The sequence below is a fragment of the Tympanuchus pallidicinctus genome, unplaced genomic scaffold (genome assembly GCF_026119805.1).
Source record: "Tympanuchus pallidicinctus isolate F22 unplaced genomic scaffold, pur_lepc_1.0 scaffold3, whole genome shotgun sequence".
NCBI lineage: Eukaryota > Metazoa > Chordata > Aves > Galliformes > Phasianidae > Tympanuchus > Tympanuchus pallidicinctus.
In genome coordinates this window covers 45,674,960-45,699,601 of record NW_026294747.1, presented here as the reverse complement: position 1 = coordinate 45,699,601, position 24,642 = coordinate 45,674,960, and the positions used below count along the sequence as shown (strand labels likewise).

At 36.5% G+C, this 24,642-nt stretch overlaps 1 protein-coding gene across 5 annotated transcripts in view; it reads right to left on the bottom strand.

Moving 5' to 3' along the window:
* The window catches only part of PAPOLA (poly(A) polymerase alpha), a 40,322-nt gene extending 15,935 nt beyond the window's left edge, over positions 1-24,387 (bottom strand). For 4 of the 5 annotated variants that reach the window (XM_052693352.1, XM_052693354.1, XM_052693355.1 and 1 more), the window contains exons 1-12: positions 24,109-24,386; positions 15,056-15,226; positions 14,380-14,446; positions 13,295-13,376; positions 12,742-12,851; positions 11,162-11,215; positions 8,310-8,421; positions 7,136-7,225; positions 6,901-7,039; positions 5,435-5,507; positions 3,859-3,979; positions 2,836-2,920 (exon numbers count right to left, since the gene is read on the bottom strand). In XM_052693352.1, coding sequence (XP_052549312.1) covers positions 2,836-2,920; positions 3,859-3,979; positions 5,435-5,507; positions 6,901-7,039; positions 7,136-7,225; positions 8,310-8,421; positions 11,162-11,215; positions 12,742-12,851; positions 13,295-13,376; positions 14,380-14,446; positions 15,056-15,226; positions 24,109-24,116 — 1,112 coding nt within the window. In that variant the 5' untranslated portion in view covers positions 24,117-24,386. Of the gene's footprint in view, positions 1-2,835; positions 2,921-3,858; positions 3,980-5,434; positions 5,508-6,900; positions 7,040-7,135; positions 7,226-8,309; positions 8,422-11,161; positions 11,216-12,741; positions 12,852-13,294; positions 13,377-14,379; positions 14,447-15,055; positions 15,227-24,108 lie in introns of all 5 variants that reach the window. The other variant, XM_052693356.1, reaches the window with a different exon arrangement.
* Between the last annotated feature and the right edge of the window lie 255 nt (positions 24,388-24,642).

The window sequence follows — 24,642 nt, the reverse complement described above, 5'->3', positions numbered from 1 at the left end:
GAGAATAAGATTGATAATTAGATATTTTTGCCAGGATTGTGCTAGGTATAACATTTAATTGAAAAATAAGAAAATATGAAAATTCTCCTCTCTACTCCAGAAAATACATGCATTATTTGTGCTGAAATTGAATTAATGACTGTAAAACCCCTACAGACATTTTCACTAAGACTTAGCTTTAGAACAGCTTTTACTACTGAAAATATACTTTGCTATAGGATTCAAGGTCTCACTGCTGTATTTTAGAAAGTCACTAACAATTATCAGTTCCTCATTTCTCAACAAAAAAAAAAAAGTCAAACTCAGGAGTATCCATTACTTTACAATAAGAGACAAAAAAAAAAAAAAAAAAAAAAAAAAGAAGTTACTACCTCCTGATGGTGTTCACCTAAGATAAACATACTATTAGTTGGAAGTACTTCTTCTGAAAATAAATTTGTACTTATCCATTCCCACTGTCTCCCTATCAGCATTTAATTTTCCTAAGAGTAACTGAACAGAGACATTATGAAACTGACTTGTATACACACATAAAAGTGAAGTATTTTTAAGAGACAAAAGGCTTCCTGAAAAACCCAAGAGCACATGAACTTGTTCGTTCATCTTTATCTGTACTAAACTTCCCAGGATTTACACTTACAATATACCCACTGCTTTGAAGTCCTATCAAGGCTACAAACCTTTTCAAATTATGCTCATATTTATCTATTTAGCAGGATATATCCTGGTAATAAAGGAAAAGCATAAGAGCTCTTAAAGTGTATTTCTCTCATCACCACACTGACCTCTTGGTTTTAAGTTCTAATTATTTCATTCTCGTGAAACAGTTCACAGTGATGTTATGTCCGCCTGAAATCATCCCTGTCATTTCCCTGCAAATTATTATAGCCAGCAATATAATTCATTACTGTTTTCCCACCATCTCAGAATTTAGAAACCACACAAAGTGGAGAAAGCACAACTCCCTCACACCAAGTAATTCTTGATGTAAAAAAAAATAAATCAAAATAATTAACACAGATTTCCATATTTTCGCAATCTCTAATCTACTCTTGGCCATGCAGGTATGCAGTAGCCTCCAGATTTCTTTAGTTACACATCCTTGAAGTTTTAAACAAAGCTAATAGAGCAAAAGTGATTATGACCAAAATTAATGCTTAGCAATTAATTTCTACTGGAGAGTGACAGAGACTACTAAAGCTATCCTTCAAGGGAATAAATGCTTTTAAAAGCATTTAAGAGCTTGTCTTACAGCAAGAATCAGATTTACCCTTATCCAGAAGAACACTAAACATAGCTTTGAGCTTCAGCAGGAACAAGTGAATAACACACACAATTTAAATAGGAAAAGAGGATGAACGGGGGCAGAAAAATATATACCTAGCTTTCAGATGGAGATTTGACCAATGAAAGCATATTTATTACACTCTTATGACTGCATATAATTATTTATTTTCTAACATTTACTAACCAAAGTTTTAAATAAACTTACTATAATGTAACAGAGGGCATCTTGGGTAATTTAAATTAAAACATGGTCTATAATACCATACACGGCTAAAAAGAGAAAAAAAGCAAAGATCTTGCATACAAAATCTGAATCTTCAGTGCTGGCAAAAGCAACTTTTGTGGCACTGATAAAATTCTACAGCTGATACACACAATAAAAAAAAACTGATGAAATTGGGATTATTTCAGGTAACATTTAATGTTTCTTTCAAAAATAGGAAAAATATTACAATAAAGATATTAGAAGGAGCACGAACTAATTTATCTGCCGCCCATTTTTAACTTCAAAAAATAACAACTGTGCAGTGCCCCTTTGAGCATTTTCAAATTTTACCTCTAAGTTATAACATAAAAGCCATCCAATGTTTTAAAGCTTTTATCATGCAAAAGATATAGAAACAAAACACAGACACATTATGAAGGTCATCAGTCTCTTTTAATGGGGGAACTGTATATTTCAATCTTGTTTGGATTAGTACATAACCAACCAACCACCCAGCACAGAAACAGCTGTAAAATATATTTGATTTCGATTCAAGAAAAATGGGTCTCCAATTTCAATTGAGGGCAAAGAAGATGTAGTCCATATTTAATAATTCATATTTATTATAAAAATACAACTTTCATCAGTATACATTTAACAAGCTTCTGCCCCACAAGTATATTACTAGAAACCCTAAAAACGTTGTGTGAACTTCAATTTTCCTCTTATTGTAGAAACATTACAAAATTAGCAAAGCTAGATGTGAAAATGTATTAATAAAGAGCCAAAAGCCTTAAGCTTTAATGAAAAAAGTCCAGTAGTAGCTAGTACATCTGGTAGTTAGTCAACACAAATGCAAAAATGCTTTATTATCAGAGTAAACTGTTGTCTGCAATGACAAAAGAAAATACACAGTATCAAGTATGTATTCACCTTGAACATTGACCTCCATAATTATTTTATCATCTTGATTCTCCTGAGAGGCAAGACCCATTTTTAGAACGCTTACTGAAACCAATAGATAACTTTTACACCAGTCAAACCAGTGGATTTATCTTCAATTTTATTGGCAACATACCAAATCTATAGTTAAATAGTGAAATTCTGAACACTGGGTCACAAACTAACAGGCTTCTGAATTACACCCTAAAGACACAAAGGGTATCCGATCATCTGGCTCATTTTCTAAGAGAAAGGGTAAGAGTGCATTTTCTCATATATAGAAATATCCTAACAAAACAGTTATTGGATGTCAAATATATTTAAGATCCTGCACTACAGAGCATCATTAAGTATTTTAACTGATAAAACTTAAATATTCTGCCATGCCATAAAATACATACTTGTACTTTTGAAAGAAGTTTGGAGCTTCAAAAAGTTTGGACCACTCTGCCTTACTCAGCAAAATTTCATCTGTGATAGCAAGACCTAAATTATAGAAAAACATTTAAGCTTTTTTTTTTTTTTTTAAAATACAATCTTATATCCACAGAAAAACAGCTTATTAACTTAACAGATGTTATTGTAGGCAATTTTCCCCCTTCAAATTCAAAAGGAATCTACCAATGAGCTTTACATTCTATTCAGATCTTAAGTAATTATTTACACAGATAATTTTTCAAAAAACATGCTCAAATTAAAATTAATTCTGACTGATGATTACATCTTTGTTTTCTTTGTAGTGTACACAGCAAAACTTAAATTTTCACGTTCACCAGAGTTCACTCCATGTTCACTCCAAAGAGAGATGCCTTTCACTGCTTCAATCATCTATACAAGCTTTTTTTTTCAATCACTTGTGGGTCTTTTTTTGTTTTGTTTTGTTTTGTTTTTTTTATGAAGACAGGGCAAAGAAACAATAAGAAAATGAGCTAGACCCAATGAGAACTACCAGTGGTTGCCCCTCTGTACCTACTGCTTGCTTTGATTACATTATCTTTTAGCTACTATAATTAGTGAAGTAGATATAGAATAAAATAAACTAATGAATTCAGAAAAAGCCTTACATACATTGCCTTATATTAAGGTCAGCAATCCCACCTGATGGCAGTTACTAATCTATGTGGCAGGACACAAGCCATAAACATAAACCTAAAAATCAAAGATGTGATTTTCAGCGCACTAGGCACTAATTAATCACCCTCGGTTTCTAAAAGTTAAGAAGAATTCTTGACTGAACCACAGAATTCCATGCTGACTTTAGAACATCAAGCCACCCAGGTTAACAGACTAGCTTCATCTCTCAAAATAGATTCTCACATTACAAAGTTACTTAATATCCCTCCACCCCAAAAGTATACCCAAAATTGAACTATTTTAAATCTTTTTGAATACATTTATATAGAGAGCATAAGATAAATACTTACCTTGTTTAAATTCCTCAACCATGACCATCCGTGTGGAAACGGACACATTGTAGGTAGAGTTCTGCTGTGGGTATGCTGGTGTAATTATAGGCATAAGATGGTACCTATCACTGGGGTTTACCTATACATAACAACAGCCAATCAGTTTATCTTCAAGCATACAGATAAGTTAACAAATTTGGATTTCTCCCTTTGCTAATATTGAGTCAAGTTCTAAGAGATCTCAGTCTGTCGGCCAAGTAAATTTACAAATAGTTCAGAAAAAGTTTAGAATACAAGGATAGTGCTTTGACAAAGGACACTACTCTGAAACAGTGTTGTGGGAGGATTATAACCTGTCAGCACATAAGATGCAGAAATCCAGAAATACCAACTGAAAAGAACCATTTCATTCCATTTAATAGAAACTAGCTTGTTTTTACATCAAAACAAGGATACTTCATCACCACATGAGCATCTTCATAGGAATGACTGTTTTCAGACATTGTGAAAAATATTTGTACTTTATTTCTTGGATTATGGAAAATAAAGAGCCAGCCTAACAACTGAGGCTCTAGGTATCCTGAGAGAAGCAACGCTTGCATTAATATATCTTTTATTGAACAGTACACAGGGAAACAAAAAAGGAGGGACAACACACGCACACACACACACGCACACACAGAATACATTTAAAATGGCATTAGGGTAGCAATCTTGTAGGTAGTAAAGATAAAGCCCTGACATAACTTGTCCCACTATGTCTAGCTGCACAGGCAATTCTGTGGTATCACATACTGATCTCAAACCCACTGTCCCAATAATAACAGTTGATAACAGTAAATATTCTTTGTCTCACACTGCTTAAATGTGGACGTCTGTCAGTCAAAAAAACAGATTTAAACTACTAACAGTTTCAAAACTCAACCTCTGGTGCTTACTCTATTGCCCCAAAATGATGAATTGAACATTAAGCAATTTAAAACTGGTAAAACACCACTAAATACATCCACGCTATCCTCTATTGAAATCTTTGAATATGATTATCTGTCAGTGGCAAACTGTTTCTTTGACTACCTGAAGAATATTCACGTCTAAAGCCTTCAATATGGGTGCTACAAAGCTTGTAAACAGCATAACCAAAAACTTAAGACATCAAGATATGATCTTCTTTGGTTCAAGATGAAGAGACGTTTACATATGCAGTTACGTATAACTGAGCCCACCCAACTGTGATTGTTGCATTAAAGTGAATTCACTAAAACTGCAAAAATTAACAGACCTTAAGTCTGACAGAAAAGTTTTAAGTAATTTTTCAAAAATGCACTGTTGCAAGGCATATCTAGTTATACTGAAAACTTAAGAACACCTGTTACAAAAGTTGTAGTAAAAAATACATTGTTCAGCAAGTGTCCTTCAAGCAGTAAGTTTACAAAATTAAGCTTTGCTGCATATTCAGGAGAATCACAGATAACTATGGAGAAGACATACCCAGATATTAATTTTATTAAATCTACAATGAAGTTCACCTACTATTCTTTAAGCAACTGAATTTATTGTACAGTGTGACTTATAGGGGAAAAAATAATACACTAACCCTTGGGTCCCATACAGGCAAATTAAGATTGCATTCTTCTGGCTGTTTCAATAGCACTGGATTTGGCCATTCCCTGTTCAAAAAGATTGTAGCACTGAATAAGACTATTGGATACAACCACGTATGTTCAACAAACAATACTTCTGAATGTGACTCTTCTTAACTCTTCTCAAGCATCATTTTCTCAAAGCTGGACTACATGTAGTTCTTCACATAACTTCTAGTGTTGAACTACATCATAGCTTTAATTGGCTTCTCCAGAACATCAGAACAATTAATTTCTATTGTTTTGGAACTTTTAAACAAGTAGTTTAGGTAACTGAAGTAAACAATAAATTCTCCTCAATGAAAACTGATACTGAATCCATCTTCATGCTAGCCCTTCCACAGACAAAATACAAAAGCAGCTAGCACGATAATTGCTCTGTAGCATCATTAAAAAGAATACGCACTTAAATACGAAAGAATTTTCCAATCAAATTGCAAAAAGAAACTGTACTGAAAGAAACACTAAAACACAAAAATACCACTTATGCTCTAGATGTCTCTACCATCACAAGCACAGCTAATCTTCCTTATAAAGAGCAGAGAGCAGGTAACTGGTATTCATAAATTAATGCTCCTATGGAATGCACATACAAAATGTACAGCAGTGTAAGGCACAAATAGAGCCAAGAACCAATTTTTCTGTATCAGACTCAATATGCTCTATCCTCAGAGGCTATAAAACCTATGAATTCAGAACAGCAAAACTACAGAACTAAGGAAAAGCCGCTATGTTTGAAATAAAGGTACATTTTGCTGCAATGATTCTAAAGGTATGTCCATGTCTCGTGAACAATACAGTCTCCAGAGATGCTCCTTCAGGAGAAGCAGTGCTCGTAACCTGCTAAGTATACTTCTATCCAGTTCATTTTAAATTTACTTTGAACTTTCCCACTGTTCCCCTAAGTTATACAAACCAGCTCTCTAAGGTAACTATCTCAGTAACACGAAACCAAACACCTACATCTCCACATTCACAAAATTTAAAAAATAAAAATCAACAACAAAAAAACTTGCCAGTGGTTCTCTTGAACTGCATTTAAGTTATATGCCTATACCAGCTTACTGATATACCTTTTTTGACCATCATCTCAGTATCTGAATGTCAAAAGACTTCAGATTTCTGATGCTTGTTCTTATTTAGCCATACAAGGATGAAGGGTAATGTTGATTTATAACAAATACTTAAGAAAATTAATAAAAAACTAAATATTTCTGTTTCAGTTACTTTAAGAAAAAAACTTGTTGGATGACTTTTATTGAAAAACCCAAGCTAACTACCTTCTGGCAGCAAGAACAATGCTCATCACTATTAACTTAATCTGGTAGCAGCTGAAAAAGATACCATAAAAACAGGACTAAAATTTAGTGTCTACAAAACAATTTTATTTTAGTGTAAACTAAATTTTAAAAAAACATACCATTTAGAAAACACCAAGAAAAATTTATGTACAAGAGTTGATGCTATTGCATTTGGATAAAGCTGGCAAGTTCTTGCTACTAGCATAGCCCAGGAAACACCGCCAAGGAAACCTAGTATATTGGAATAGATGTTGTGGCCTGTAAATTGAGAAGGAAAGAGACAAAAAAGAGAGAGTTATCAGCAACCTTAAGAGTTAATGAAAACTTCACAAGTTCTGGAATAAAACTGCTTACGTTTTGCCCACAGTTTGATAGCTCTCAGTGTTAACCTGAAGTTGTCAATGTTTGGTACTAGATGCAGAATTTCATCGGTTACCCGGCAACCTGCCAATACAAAAAAACCTATTACATTTGCTGCCTCAAGTTTTTTTTTTGCCTCTTCTTCTCTCCCACCTTAAAATTTGTCAAACTTTAGATCAGCACGTTAGAAGCTTATTTGGGACTTTGAAACTGTTATTTTGCATCTGAAAACTTGATTATTTTGTCACTTGATAATTTTCATCTTGTTTTTACAGCAGCACAGAAAGCCTGGAAGCCTAAAGTCAAAGCTTGCAGGAATTTATGACAAGAACAAGCTAAAGAGAACAGTGTTTCAACATATTCATTGTATCATTACTACATATGCATTTATATTACTTGATGTATTTAAAAGGAATTTAAAAGGAATTAAAGGAATAATAATAATAATTAATATAAGCTGCAGAGAGGTGGTAGCAAAAACAAAACAAAACAAAACAAAAAAAAAAAGTTTTGTATATTTTCCTAAGGAATAGAAGGAAAATGGGAAAAGACAAACAAGAATTCTAGAAACCACACAAGGATTTCACAAAACAATGGGAATAGGGATAATCCTAGCACCCCATTGCCAAAAATGTACAATTTTCACTTGATATTATCAAATGTTCAGACTGTACAGAAACCAGTAATACATGTGCTCCTCTCTCTCGTGTGCCAAGTTGCATATTGGCTGCAGTCTCCTCTCCATAAATAGGTATTTTTTAAGATGTAATATTACAGAAACGTAACAGTTTTTCAAGCTGGTAAACTACTAGAGAACCCAACTTGATCTGGGAGAATTTTGAGATCCCCAACTGATATCCTTGAAGTGATTCTGTATAAGTTTATGCACACTAAAACACACAGAATTTTTAAAAAATGCAGACATCTTTATTTATATAGAAATAGGTAGTGCTATACATTAAAAGTCTTCCAGTCTTATTAGTTTCTACAGGGCATCATTTATTCAATTGAGAGGAAAAGCTTCATAAAAATCTGGCTGACAAAAAACAACTCTGATACGGAGTTCCTGCATTTTTACCTAAGTCTGCAACTCATCTAATACATCAAACAATCTAAGATACTTATTAAAAGATTTGACAAAGTCTGTATAAAATTTGCGTATACATACCATTAAGACTTCGTATGCATCTAATGTCTAAATTTTTAAGTAGGCTATCATCTCGGAGGTCTAAGTCCTCAGGAATAGTTTGCAGCGCTAATCTTGCAAACAAAATATCAATCTTTGAACAAAGAAAAAAATAGAAAAGCATTAGATAGCTCTTCTTCTCTTCTGTAATCCATTTTCATGAAGTTGACTAAGTAGAGCACTCTTCCTAGTACAACTAATCTATTTAAACAACACACAGTAACACTCCTCACAATCATTAAATGAACCATTTTTAGATGTTTTGTCTATTTTAAGACTCCTTTTCCAAGAGGGTAAAATATATATTAAGACCAGTGCGTAAAAATTATGCCCACTGTTAGTACAAAAATCCTCGAGGGACAAATAGCACTTCTAGGTCCAGAATACTGGCACAGCAGAATGTTGTGAATTATGAAAAGGTAAGCCAGAATGAACTGAAATAGTTGACAATGTCACCAAATTACAGAAAAAGGAGAAGCTTCTATTTCAGTTGGAAATACTATATCAGTTGCTCCAAAAGCAATGCCTCCTATTTATTTCCACAGAAACTACAACAGATACAAAGAGCACAATATTATTATTTGACAGAAAAGACTCTCAGTTAAAAAACACTTTTCAACACAGTCACTACATAACTACGTATTTTCATCAATGATGAACAAGAGCCTGCATGCCACACTCATAAAAATCTGCATGGTCATCCAGAATGCGGCTTCACATTTTTTCCCCACATGGAAGACTTCAGTCTCATACCTTTGGTTCTAAAGCACTACCAATCAGAACTGTTCCTCTACTGCCATCTGTCACATGGCAACAAAATGTAACTGAATATTCTCCAGAGTTCCACCTCTACTGCCAGACCACCAACATATGCATCTGATGTCCATGAGCCAAGATAATAAAATAGAAGGCATTGATTTCTGAGCAACTATCACTCTATACTTCAAAATAAACTACTGTGACCATTAGAAGGCCTAGCAGCTCAAAAGTTCTTCAATAATAAAGACATTCCAAATCAGGAAACGAACTGCCTACTCTGTATCATTTTTTGGCAAGAAAAAAACCAAATCATTTATCTACAGGAAAAAGCAAAAATCAAGAATGTTTATTCTTGTTTTAAGCAATATATGCTACCAGTATAAAACAAACTAACAGAAAATTTTAAAATCTAACTGACAAGATCACCACATAACTGAGGCCCACTACATAACTGATCACTGAGGCCTTTTCCTTAGATCTGAATGTTTTCTTCACAGAAGAGAAAGTAACTCCTGGCACCTTCTGCCTTTATTATTAAAGAAAAACTAAAGAAAAATCTTCAAATCCCAATGTACTTGACACAAACAAAACCATCAGAAACAACACCTGCACGTAAGACAACTTCTTATCATGAGTTTGTTCAAGACAAGAGATCTATTTAATGTACTGTCAGAAATATGGGTTAAGTCTCCACTCATAAATCTAAGCCACCATATCCCATCATTTACAGATGAGTGAAGCAGAGCTAAATACTATTACACTTATAGTAAATAGTCCTTTTAGTTCCCCCATTTTTATTTTTCAATATTACAGAGAGAGAGCAAACATTTGTTAGAACATGAGTGAAAAAAAGAATACAAATAACCAACAATATCTATGACAAGTTTCCATATTTAGTAAGAATATTTGAACTAAGTAAATAGAAACTGTTATCCAGAAGAATGTTCCTGGTGTCCAACTATAATAAACTGTCCGGAATAAATGAAAAATCATATTCTAGCTTACCATATAGTATCACATACCTCTGCACAACTCTAATTTGGAATAAGTACATCTCTCCAGCTAAGCATCAATTTACATAAATGTCAGTGAAAATACAAAAAATAAAGCTGGAATTGTGAGATGATTCATCATCTTCTTGAGATTCAGAAACTGCCAGTGCCCTAAGGACAGTTATAATTGCAAGGAAGAGATCCAAATGACACTGGGAGAGAATGAGCTCTACAATGCTACACCTAACTACAGCTACTCTTCAAACTGTGTAACATGTCAGATAATTAGCTGGGGTATTTTTTCCTCACTGTAAACCCTTCTTACACCCACCAGTTCGAGTTTTATTCAAGTAGACCTCTGAGAAACTGTGTATATGAATGTGTATATTTCTATCATGTCTTGTCATCAAGAAAGTGACAGGCTGTCTGTAAGATGGTCTGAAAAAGATTTATAGTATCCTCTACGAAAACAGAATAGCTTTCTTCAGCACTTCCCAAAATAGTAAAAATCAGGTTAAGCAAGTTTATTGCTCCACAAGAACCAATCTGTGAAGCTACAGACAAAATGGACAGAAGCAATAATTCCGGTCACCTTAACAAAACCACGAAGACATAGGGGTGAAGGGGCTAGCTAACTCCCTTCAGCAACACATTCCTAAGATTCTCCTTTAGTATAAGCTATTAAAGCACATCTGAATTTGAGCTTTGAGCTGTTAATAACTAAAAGTTAAAAAAAACCTATTGAAGAAATTTATGAACTAAATTATTTTCAACATTAATTCTTTAATAACAGCAATACTGGTACCCCATAGGTCAGTAACTAATCAATACAAGTGGGTAAGGGCAAAAAGAAGAATAAAAAAAGGAATGGGGAGATCTTCACACAACTTCTTAAGCAGGCTAAGAAGGGCTAGTCTTAAAAGTGCACTTTGAGGTTTCACAACCAAGGACTGTTGTCAACTACGTGAATATGAATTTAGTATGGTCACTTTAACAGAATTTGTATTCACCAATATTATTTAAGGAAATGCTGAAATCTTTGCTTTAACCACGTTCCACCAAAATAAAAAGTAAAATCTTTACCTCTATTCCATCAAAACATAGTTTAATAACTGGGACAAAAGCTTCTTCAACAGCCTAGGGAAAAAAAAAAGTTGTATTTTACTTGCAGTATAGAGAAAAACAAGCAGTAGCCAGTAGATCTGAACAATCATAAGGAAATACCACATATACAGATGCTTTCCTCTGCTTCCAATTTTATTTGTTAGCTACATGTTTTTCCACCAAGGTGGAATTAAACACTGATCTACTACGCACTACAGATACCTTGATTTAACTTACAACCCAAATTCATGCTAGCCAGCTCAGATGATGTTACTTCTAGGTCCAACGTTTTTTTCCCCTCACTACACTGTAGCTCACAATCAAGCTTCTTTTTTTTCCCTTTTCCTTTAAATATTCTAAGACAACCTATGGAGATTTTTATTTTAGCAAGTACTTTATTTTCTATTGTTTCTGCAACCAATATTACATGAGAAATGACAAAAAGCAATTTCACTCCCATTTAAAAAAACAAAACATCAAGTATCTTTTCTAAATGGGGTCATTAATGAGATACTCAAACAAACAGCATCTTCAGCAAAAACAAGAAATATTGTATCTGCTCTGCAATCTGCTAAGAATACCATCTTCCTGAACTGAACTTCACACACTAGATGCAAATATGCATGGAACTGTTTTTGTAAAAATCTGAATCACAACTAAAGAAATTAATAGTAAATTTTGAAAGCCAGATTATTAAAAAGAGTTCAGACAACAAAGCATTGGAACAGTAGTTTCAGCGCACGTAGCATTACCACCAGATGTTTGCACTACACTGACAGAGTTACTAACTATGGGATGCACGGAGCAAGAGAACACTGCAGAGACAGACAAGTTTATTTTAGGACAGAGTTGGATTAAACCAAAGAATTTTAACATTTGCCAGCAATTATCTTCATCTAAGGAGGAAGAACTGAAGCTGAGAAATTCTACTCCAACCTCATTCTATGAAAAATTAAAACTCCCAGGCTGACCTAGGAAGGCTTGTCATTCACGTATAATAGAGAACAAAACTCTTTTTTTTTGCTACTGCCTTTTTGTTTCCTCAGAGGGAAATCTTCATCTTTACACAATGGCGATCTTGCACAAGCATCTGAAAATGCAACCTCGATTTTCAGAATCATAGTTGACAGACAACATAAAATACCTAGTAAATATCAATCACTGTAATGGTTTATATATGCACAACATTAAAAAGTATACCGTTGTGCTACTGTTTTTAAAACTTTCATTAAAAACAAATTAGCCTGAAAGAGATCAGGACGGAATACTTTTACATTTGCCTCTGCCACAGAAATCAAGCTAAAATTTTACAACACAGGGCCAGGAGTTTCTTCTGTCATCCACACTTTGAAACGATTGTATCCAGTAAATAAAACAAACAGACAAAAAAAACACTGCAAGAATCTCTAAATATTTCACATATGTTGATACATTTTGCAACAGTTTAACTAAAAATCCACACAAGCCTTGACACCAAATTTGCAATTACTTATTTAAGGAACCATCTTGCACTTTCCAACATTATCACTTCAGTCAGCTCTATTAAGTAGATCACATACCCTCAAATCTTTTACTTCTTCTTGCTGTTTCAGTTTTTCATAAAATGATGTGAAAAAATCACTTCTTTCAACATGTCTTGGTGCAACACACAGGGCATCAATATCAGCACCTGGAAGTGTTCATTGATGCAAGTAGGTTACTCACACTTCACACACATGAAATGTCAACAGTAGTCAGATTTTTCTTCTAGAATAAAGCAAAATTTAGTTTTTCTTTCTATAGCTGCTCCCAGAGTTGACTGGGAATGACTTTTTAAAAGTTCATGCCATGAAACACACAATACATATATCCTTTTGTTTTGCCATATTCGCAATAATTTTCAAAACGAACAAGCCATGAGAAGCCAAGTATGCAACCTTCTTGTTTTTTTTTTTAAGCAACTTACAATGTGTCCCCCCCTCCCTGCTTTTTCCAACCCACAAGAGCATGGATAGATCCATGTTTTAACTTACAAGGAAAACTAGAGGCTGACAAAAATCTAACACTTCAGCACATTTAGATATGTCACTATCTCAGACATAAAACAGTTTTTATAACAAATGCAAATTTTACCTTTTGTATGGACCCCTAATCTATAGGATCCAAATGTAAAAATTTTTCCTCCAACATTTTCTATTACAGACTGTGGAAGATTCTAAACAGAGCAAATAAAATCGGTTATTTTTACTTTAGCAAACTATAATGGCACATGTATTATAAAAGGAAAAATATCCATAAAATTCATGTTATTACAGATTAACATCTTTTTGAATAGCAGTTCACTCCTTATACAGACGTTGTTTCGGATTAAAAGAGGAGTACATTTTGCATTTGCGAAACTTATTTGTAACGTCACAACTATGCTAAACTTTACTGCTTCAGTCTTGGAAATCATTTCTGCAGTTCTATACCTCAGGAGCTTCAAAATATTACAGATGCTCAACTCACCTTTCTTAATGCTTGAGCACTTTAAGCTGACTTCAAAATTATGACATTTAAATTTAAAGCAACATAAAAATATCATTTACAATACCAATGTTTATTAAATTACTTTCATTCAGAGACATCAAGATTACATTCTTTAAGGTAAGTTTGTGTTTGTGAGAAAAGCTATTTTGCACTAAAATTGTTTAGTTCCACTTACTATCATAAAGATACTAAAGTTCCCAGGTTTGTATGTTTAAAGAACTTTTAAAGCCACAGCTTCACAGTGGCCAGTTATCATTTCAGAATAGGATGCACTATGTTACAATTCACTGATAGTCACACAGCAAAAGACAAAGAAATTGAAAACAAACTATAAAATAAAGTATGTTGGATGAACTTCAAGTAGTTTCAGATTTTACACCAGTCAAGATCCAGTTTCTATTTTGTTTCCAAGGAACATCTTGTACATTATGTGCTTTGTTCTTTCATAACGTCCATTCTTCTTTTTTTTTTTTAAATAACCTTGTACTTGTCTAAATGCCCATTTCATAAAAGAAGCACAGAGAATGAATACAACTCTAAACATGCTCAAAACAAAAACAGCTAAAACAAAAAAACAACTAGAGTTCTCTTCTCCTATGATACATCATTTTAAAATTGGTAATACATATTGAAAATATCTCAATTCAGCAGTCTTAGACTGAATTATTTCAAGTAAAATATATCCATACCTTGCTTTCACTGATTTCCCGTATCCATTCCTTTACCAGGTTGTTCAGTTTTCCCAAAATTAAAATCCTATAGATAAAACAGCAGAATCACAGACCACGAACATAAGAGCACAGCAACACTTTCTTAAGACCTTGATTATCATTATACAATGAATCGACTAGAGTAACATTGTAGATCTAATTATAGATCTCATCTCTAAAATACAATGAAACAAAGGCACTCTTAAAATAGTCACACCACTTTTTCTTCCTTAAGGATATTTCAGTAATTTAAGTTTTGAAGCAACACAAGCATGCAAGGTTTACACACATTTTAGATAAATGGATTCTACACACTTTCAAAAAACAAAAACAGATTAAAGCACATGAATCTTAAAGAAAAGTGAGAAAAAAAATTCTAACAAGCTTATTAACAAGGAAAAAAAAAAAGAAAAAAAGAAAAAAAAAAAAGACGAGCAACCAGAACAAAACAGTCACGGGAAAAAATGCAAGCCAATCTCCTGTATTTACAGGCTATTTTAATTCTAACACATTGCTCTTGAAGATAGAAAATAAATTCAGTATTTTAGGAAGCTTTTAAAAAAGCATCTAAAAGAATGCAAACGTGCTTGGGGTTCAGCAGTTAACCATGTGAATGTTGAGATAAGAGAAAACTGGTGCAATCATGTTTACTCACCTGCGTTGCAGTTCTTCTTCCTCTTCAAATACACCATAGGGTTTAAGGGTTTCAATCAATTTCTGGGTAAGCATGCAGTCAATCTCCTTGGGGGCAGCTAAACTGATAGGTGAGGTAATGCCATAATGCTTCTGCAGTTGCTGTGTTTGTGATCCCTGGGTTGTAACAGGACTAATAAAGACAATTGGATAAGTTACTGACAGAAACAACATATATATTTCATTCTTATCTGAGTAGCAAACACAACACACGCCAAAGAAAAAAAAATAAAGCCTGCTGATAGTCACATCCCAGACCAACCTGTATTAATTCTGAGTTATTACAGATAGTGGTACAATTACTTTTCTCTTGCACTGTTGCAAATTTCTATGAGGCACCATCTTCTGTATCAACTGACTTTACACAAAACACTCACCTAAGTAAGAAAGCTTTAGCACATTCTGAGCTCAACAGCATCACATAATTACCTTTAAGATGACTTTTCTTCTGGCTAGCAATACAGGATGGTTTAGAGGAACAATGACAGATCAATTTTTGTTGGCGAAAGTACTGTTATTAATCAAGGCTATATGTATGTTTTAGGTTGAAAGGAACCTTTCAGGATCATCTTTTCAAACTAAACGAATAGTTATCAGTCAAACTACAAGCACAAGGACAGTACTCAAGTCAATTCTCCAGATTTCAAGGTTTTGAAAGGAAAAGCAAGCAAGCAAGAGAGTTTAACGAGAAACACAGAGGTGAAGGTATCATAATATTATGAAATCAGTAACTGCCTTCTCAGATTAGCATCTGGAGTACGTGAACAGCCAGGCAGTTACTGATGATCAGTACGTATTTGTGACATTCATGTTCAAGCAGGGCCTTATTTTCAAAGCAGCAATTCTGAGTATTTCAAAAGTAAATACGCTCCTATGAAACATACAAGCGTTTAGAATCCATGACTGCTGCACACTATACTCACATAGTTAAAGCTTATTTGAACTAACAAAAAAACAGTTAAAAACTCTTAAACTTGCTCCATATCACAGAAATGATATATTCCTAACAAGTGCAATAGCCAAATTTTAACTGTTAAGAACTTAGGACCCTTGCTGCTTATATACTTCAGAGATGTAAAAACTACCCTATGTAAATCTGTTAAAGTAGCTCTATATATTAATTGCAGCATTAAAAATTAGTTTTATATGGACATATTGACTAGTTTCCTCTAAGTTATGTATATTACTATTTTTATATCTGAAAGTGACAAATCACAAAGTAGACCAAAAAGAATGTTTCCATTAAAATATGAAACAAACTTGTTAATGAGCTCTTACAAGACCAGTATTATAATCCCTCATCACAATGCATCTCAAGAAAAGTAGATATTAAATAAACAGCTACTTCAAAAAGCTTTTCCAACATCTAAATCATTACCTGAACATTAAAGCAATATTTGTATAAAGGTGTTTAATATTCAGTGTTACGCTCTTGCTACACAACCTTACTCCTTCAATACTATAATGCAATGTTTGCATTTAACACCAGATGTACATAATATATTACTAGTTTGGGCTCAGATTAGACATTAATACTTCTTTTTCATGAATTCAGCTATTCATTCTACAAGGGAAAAGGCTCTATTATCAATCTGATCTCCTTTAGCTTTCACAAAATCTAAAAAGCAATTTGTCTCTGTAAGATATTCAGACTGACCATGTCTACGAAAGTCTCGTTCTTGGCAAATGTAACACTCCCCAGTGTATCACTGTATTGTCCCTCCTCCATGTTTACACGCATCACTGCATTACCAAAAGTAAAATAAAATAAAACAAAATAAAGTAGAATTTTCACCTAATTACTGCACTGCTAAGAAAAGCTACTGCACAACTTTATTTTCACTTCCATCATCTGGCCATCATCTGCTCAGGACTTCATTTCTGATTTTTATGAAGACTGAATATTGATAAAAGCATATAAACTTAAACTGACCAAAACCAACAAAAACAAGTATAACTTTCCACAAGTTAAACTGATTTAATTCAAGTGATTTTGAGCCCTATAATTTGTTCTTTTGCAAGCTAAACTTTCCGCTTAGCAAGTCCTCGCATAATTGTCCTGATACAACTGCCTATTGGAAAAAGGAAAAAAGGAAGCAAAGCAGGAAGAAAAAAAGTTATCAAAAATAGTACATAAAAATCAACCTTAAGTAATCATCTCTGAAAACGTTATTTAACACATCTGCCTCTAACTAAGGTTTTAATTGCCAAGCAAATAATTTGGTAGCACCTGAAACATTCATACAGACCTTAGGACTTTTTGTGAACGAAACCACTGAAGTTCAGACGAATTATATACAGCAGAAATTCAAGTTAAGGACAAAGTAAGTTACTAAACAATCTTGTTTTAAAGAGAATCTTCTTAGAGATGTCAACATTAACAGTACTTTCAGCCATTTGAAAGAATCATACAGTAACCCAACTTGTAAACTACTCATAAGGATAATCAAGTCCAACTCCTGGCTCCACACAGGACCACCCAAAAATTAGACCATAGGTCTGAGAGCACTGTCCAGACTCTTCATGAACTCCAGCAAGCTCAGTGCCATGGCCACTGCCCTGGGGAGGCTGTTCCAGGGCCTGACCACTTGGTCACAAAATATAAGCTCTCAATACATAAACATCCCTTGCATGTTATGCACGTTTTTAGTATACCACAAAGCAGGCAGGTAAATTTGAACTACAACTTCTCTTTTCCTTTGCCAACTTTTTTTTTTTTTTTCCTAATTAACATTCTTTTGAAATGTTACAATTTGTTTTTACAGGTTTTTAAACCAGTAAGTTAAAACAATGATTTAGTTTTACTTGCATATTTTTCTCCCATAAACTTGCTAAGCTTCACTCATCCATAACTACATGCAATTCAACAAGTACTACACCACAGAAAAGTCTGACTAAACCCACATTGGCAGAAATGGTTTCTGTATTAAAAAAGACTCTGACACAGAAATAATAAAGGAGACTCCTGAAGTCAAACCAGTAATGCTGACCGAGTTCTCTACTGACATGTAGTGAAGTTAAGGCCATTCCATAAGCTCCTTCACATACATGTAATAATTGCATAAGATACAGCAGAGGTCTAAGAGCAGAGTGTAACAGGTGTGCCATTAAAATGGAAGTTGGAGCGAAATGGAGACTCTGTGGCCAAGTTCTGTGATCCACAGTAGTTCCCTAGGCAGCTTTAGGTGTCCACAACACAGGAGAATCTTATGTACTGACTCTAAGAACAACACCTGGATGGGGACATGGTGGTGGGGCCAAACTGCTTACCTGCCACCCTGGCCAAAAGTCTGTCATCCTTTTGACAAAATGCCATCTTTTGGTGAACTTTTGCCCATTATAATGCTGAAACACACCTCCATCCCAAAAGCTACCATCTCAAAGGCACGACCACTGACCGTGCACTCTGAATTTTTTTATCCCATACCTTTAAAAGCAGTGCATGAGAATTTTATGCCAATCAGAATAAATGTAATGACTAGTGTGACTCAAGCTCCATCGGTAGAGTAAGAAATAGAATGAAATGGATTACAAGAGAAAATATGGGAGAGAGTACCACTGCAGACAAGACAGGACATCACTGGTCCATGGGATCTGTCAACAGGCTGAGCCTGTCTTCCTCCTCTATACTGACACCTACTGGAAAAGGCTCACACAACCCACTACGCTGATAGAGAAACTCAGTAATCTCTGCAGAGCTTGTTTTATAACCTAGCACACTTGGAAGCAGGCTGTATTACTCTTAGTTCTTTGAGTGCACTTTGCATTATTCTTGGTTAACCTCACATACTCCGCAGATAGTGAATTATCACCAGCAATCTAAAAGAATCTGTAATCTGTTGCAAATAAACTGCACCATTCACTAAGCTAGTCACGTGACTTCTGCGTGGGCAACGCCAAAGTTCTTTCAGAGATCGAGCCGTGTGAGTTGTGATTGACTGAACACCACTAGACTAACAAGGGAGATGTGAGTGAGCTCACTGACCAGCGCCACACAAATCAGGCAGCACACTGTTAGTGAATTCGTAATCATGATAGTTCATATATCAAACTGGACTTATGGTGCCAAATCAAGCATTACACAGAAGACTGCCCTCAGTACAACAGCATATCAGAAGGTAACAGCAAAGTACAGAAGAAATGGTATTCAGCATGGAAAATTTGGGTAAAATTCATTTTGGTATGCAAAAAATCAATCAAGTTCTACGTAACTCGCGTTCATCTACGTAAGTGACAGCAAATCTTCAAAATGGTAATACAACAATTGGAAGTATGAGTTTATTCCTCTACCTCTGATGAGAAAACAAATTTCAAATAAAGCATTTGCTCACAGCTTTATAAGTGGAAAATAAATTATAACTGAAAAATAGAATTTAACCTCGTGCTTATTTTTAATGTTGTATTCACCTTACATTTTATCCAGAAAACAATTAACAATCCTAGACCTGCAGCAAATTTACACAGAAGGAAAGGCCAGGCAAGTATCAACACTAACGTTCTAGCTGAGAGGATTAGGGAAGTTAAGTCCCTAGGATTGGGAGTGAGAAGGCTAGTCAAGTCCGCTTCTCATTGAAGTTAAGCATTAACAAAAACCAAGGAATATTAAACTAAAACAGAAAGTCCCAACCCAACCATTCAGTCTTAACATAAGGGGTAGATTTGCTAGGCCCTATCAGAGTCCAGCAGACAACTCAAACCATGCTTATTTACTTATTCATTTTAATGAGACTAAACTTTTAAGATCATGAAGATTACGATATTCTTTGAGGCTGATGTTGTTTATTTCCCATCAACCACAAACACGCACAGATATGGCTCCTGCACTACTATGAAAATAAATTTTTTGCCAATAGCACAATACAAAAAGTTGCAGAAAAATAAATGTAGACTTAAATTTAAAGACACTGTGGCTCTCGCTTTATTTTGTCCTGAACATTTAAGGAGCATAGGCTCTTCAAGCAGTTTACACCATCAGCAAACTCAACCACAGCTACAATGGTAGCATGCAATAACTCATATTCAAACATTAATCTCAAACTCTCAGAAAAGAACACCTGTAATGCAGTTTTCCCCCTACCAACCCCCTCACACACACAAAGTTCCAGTCTATATTAAGTTTACGGAAACATAGCTAAGATACTTTTTTTCTCCTTCAGAAACCAAAACAGGTCGTATCTTACAGTTATCAACAAATACGAAATCAAGAATAAACCCAGGTAATACAGCCACAGCTGAAACCATTTTACAACAGTGCAGAAAAAAAGAAGTTATCATCTAATTATCATGTCCAGACACATACAGCCAACACTGATGAAACAAGAAAAAACATGGACTGTCCTAAAGTAGTACCAGCAACCCACAGAAAGTTAACTTTAAATGTTTAACTTCAGTCAGGAATTCTGGCTCAGTCTTGCCTCCAGATATGAACATCCATCTTAAACACTCTCAGTAACTATCCTCTCTATTTGCCCCCACTGACTACATCAGTAAAATTCAGTCTGTCTTAAATATTGATAAGCCACTTAAGTTAGATTCCTGAAGCAACGCTGGTCATCACAACATCTGATCAATCAACTGGGGCTAAATTCACAAAGCTCAAGTTCCAGCATGTTAAGATTTCAGAGAATGTCTCAACAAGTTTTGTTTATTTTGAAAACTTCACCATCGGGGATTGACCCCTCAATTTCAGATTAAAGTTTCTGTTTAATGCTAATGTATTAACCACTACACAACATCTCAGGAATATACGAAAAGTCTCAATGAAGTCTGCACAAACCCATCACTGGGAAACACGCATTTCACCTTAAGACAATCCAGCTGCCCTTTCTGAGCAAAAGGCTTTCAAATTCAGCAAAAAATAAAGTCTGCCAGTATGGTAGGTTCAAGGCACCTAAAGCAGATGCAATGACAAACAACAGAAGTATGGAAGAAGAGAGTCAGCTATGGCAATCGTCCCCTCTGGCTCATCTGTCTGGGACAGTCTTTGTACAGAATAGCAAAAACAGCACGTCCAGACACACACCCATCCATGACATTCTTACTAACAACAGTTTCTGATGTTCTTCTGGTTTAAACTGCTGAAATTGTTTCTGGACTGCGCAGGCAACAACTGAAGGGAAAAAAGAGAAAAAAAAAAGCCACCCGAGATTTATTGCTATTCTTGAGACAAAACACTCAAGGTAGTAGTTTGAGAAATTCTGTAAGGCTGAATATCAGGAAGCAACAAAGACAGGAATCAGATGAAATAGTTTGATATTAAGAGATTAACTTGCCTCCAAGGTGAAATTCACCCAGCCCAAAATAACTGCATTCCCAAGTACTGTGTTGTATCTATCTTCACAGGCATCAAACTTTTTTTTTTTTCTGGAGTCACAGTAGAAGACTGAAAACTACCGCAAAAGCACCCATTTGCCTTATGGTTCCTACTGTACAACATCCAACAACTTCATCTTCAGCTGAATTTTTTAGAGGAGTTTCCCCTTGACTATCAAAGCTTTAAGGCAGATTTCTTCTGGAGTATGTCTGGTGCTTTCTGGAATTAGTAAGCATTTAATTCCTTCCAAAATTCAGTCTATAAAAACCTGAGCTCTGTTCAGAAACACAACAGTTACCTTGTCCCACTCACAAAGTAATACTTTTTATAAACTTGACTTTCTACTCAAAAAAAAAAAAACCACTACCCATGCCCTAAAAGTCAAAGACCAGTTAACAGAACCAACAACTTTCACAGCACTTCTACACTTAAGCGTTCAGAATGCTGATTCTGTGTGCTTTTTCCACATAAGGTTAAAGATAAAAAAAAGTTTTTTTACAAAGATTTTTATGAAGACTTCAGCAGATGTCTAAGTTCAGCAGAGAAGTTTTAGATGCAATAGTATCAGTAGTTTAACGAGAGACAGATTTCTGTTTGGAGAGACCAAAAGGCCCAGGTTACATGAAGAGGCTGCATCATCAATTTACAGAAACACAGCACCACTTCATTGATTCCAAAACTTTTCTCCGTAAAACCTCATCCTTATTGAAATATATGGAACTCAGTGAGCTTCATTTCTCCCTGCCATCCTATGTTCTAGACAATGCTCACCAACGACTACTGTTTATCTAACAGTTAGCTGAAACGTATCTTTATAACATGAGAAATATTTGCTTTTTACTTTTGTTTCCATCAAGGCCTAGAAAAACAAACTACAAAAAACCCCTACAAAATTAGTTACACAAAGGAAATCTCTTCTTTTACACAAGGAATTAATGAGAATCACGGTAAACACTCACAAGTCCTCAGGATAAATTTAATGCTTTTATCAACCATGAAAAGGCTTTTTCAAAAAATACCAGCTATTGGCCTGAATATAACCTGAGTCTGCTCTCCTACAACTGAAGCACCTTGTATGCTGCACACTTGCTGAGAACTTCAAACTAACGCTTTTGACATAAAGACTTATGAAAGCTGCTGGTTATGTGAGAGATCAGCTCTGACTTGGCTTGTCAATAGTAGACAGCATCCTCAAAGGTAAAGTTTACATGGGGGTCTTGAAAGATCAGGAAGTGATCTGCAACTCAAACTATACAATGTTACTTAAGAATGTGTAGTTTAGGTATCAAATTTCAACTTTAGGAAAACTGAGCAAGGAATTCTACACCTTTTGAAGTAGAAGATCATTAGTGTTACAGTTCATTCATTAGAAGTAGCACAAAACTTTGAATGTTGTTATGAAACAAAGTCACAGCAAAATAAACTACAAACGAAAGCAAACAAAGTATCTCACTTTCCTGTTTTCCTTAAGAAACAAAGGAGAAAAAACAATCAATGAATTAAAAAAAATCCAATATGGCACACTTCAAACTTTCTGGCAACTTTTCATTCCGGAACATAATGAACATGTGCAAAACTTATCTACGAATACACTACATTCTCATTATACATAGCTCAGAAATTCCTTGGGATGACCATTTTCCCTATTATCTTCACCCACCGTGGCAATCCTGCCACATATTTTTGTTTCAAATTATCTGCACCGTGATGAATACAGCAGTATTTTAGATTCAATAAGCAAACTGGGCTATTCTGTACGTGAACTGTACACACAAACAACAACAGTGATTGCAGTAATTCCGAATTATTTGTAACTCCAAATTATTTTTAACTCAACATCCCACCCTCTCTCAGGTGTACACATACCTTATACCTACAAGTCACACCCATCACTGACTTGTTCAGGATAAATAACCTATTAACATTCGCACTATGGAACAAAAGAGTTTTTTCATCTCAACCATGTGCCGTCAAAACGGCGGCAAAAGAAAAAAAAAAAAAAAAAAAGGAAAAAAAAAAAAAAAAAAGAGGAAGGGGCGGAATAAACGGAAGCGGAGAGGAAACAAGACCAGAGCTGCGTCTCCCTCCGGCCCAGCAGGCCCCCAGCGGGGTGCCGGCGCGGCGGGCCCCAGGCACGAGGCTGCGTGCAGGAGAGCCCCGGCCCCGCGTGGCGGCGGGAGGGGCGGCAGGGGGCGCTGTAAGCCGCAGCGCCGTGCTGGAGTCACCGCGGGCCGGGGGAGTTCCGCAAGGACAGGGGCCGGGCTGGGACCGCGTGAGAACCGCCGCCCAGGTCTTCTCCGCCCGCACGATGAGAGAAAATCGTTCGCTAGGAGGCCGTGGGAGAGACTTCGCCGGCACTCCTGAAGGAAAGGGAAGCTTCGCGTTTGGCGGCGGGATATAAACACGCGCGGCGCTGCCGCTCAATGCCTCCTGAGCCGGCGTTCTGCCAGAGCCCCGCGCACGTCCCCTCACCCTCCGGCCACTAAAAGACCACGACAAAGTAAAGGCCGCATCAGCGTCTCTCCCGGTGCGGGGAAGAGGCAGGAGCGGGGCGGGCCGGCCCCGCTGCCCCTCGCACTGCGGCACCGGAAGGGCACGCGGCCGGCGGGGACCGGGAGCGAGGAAGGGCGAGAGGCAGAGAGCGCCGAGTGCCGGCCGCGAGGCGCGGGCCCGTAAGTTGCTCCGCGAGGGTTCCAACTTACAACGGCATCGTCTCTCCGGCTCCTCCTCCTCCTCCGCCGCCGCCGCCACCACCACCGTCGCCGCCGCGTCTTCCCCTTCTCCCTCCTCCTCTTGTTCTTCGTCCTCCCCCACCGCTGCCGCCTCCGGACCGGTCACTCGCCCCGCCGGGAAGCGGGAGCCGTGACCATGGTAGGGGCCGGGGCGGGGGTGAGGGCTCGGAGGGAAGAGAAAGCCCTTCGTCGGGCCCGGCCGCCGCCGCTTCACTTTCCTCTTCCCCTCCGGCCTTCTAACATGGCGCCCGGACGCTACCACAGCAACGTTCTGGAACGGGGGGGGACCTACGCAGCGGCGCGGCCACCCCCGCACGGCGCGCACGCTAGCCGACCCGCGCACGCTCAGTTGGCCGCGGGGCCGGGAGGCATCCTGGGAGCTGTAGTTCTGGCGAGAAGTGCGCCGGGGTTTGAAAACAAAGCTCCAACGGCCGTGAGGCGGCGCGTGCGCACGGCGTGGCGGGGCAGCCTGTAACCTCGGCGCCGCCGGGCTAACGCGGGGCG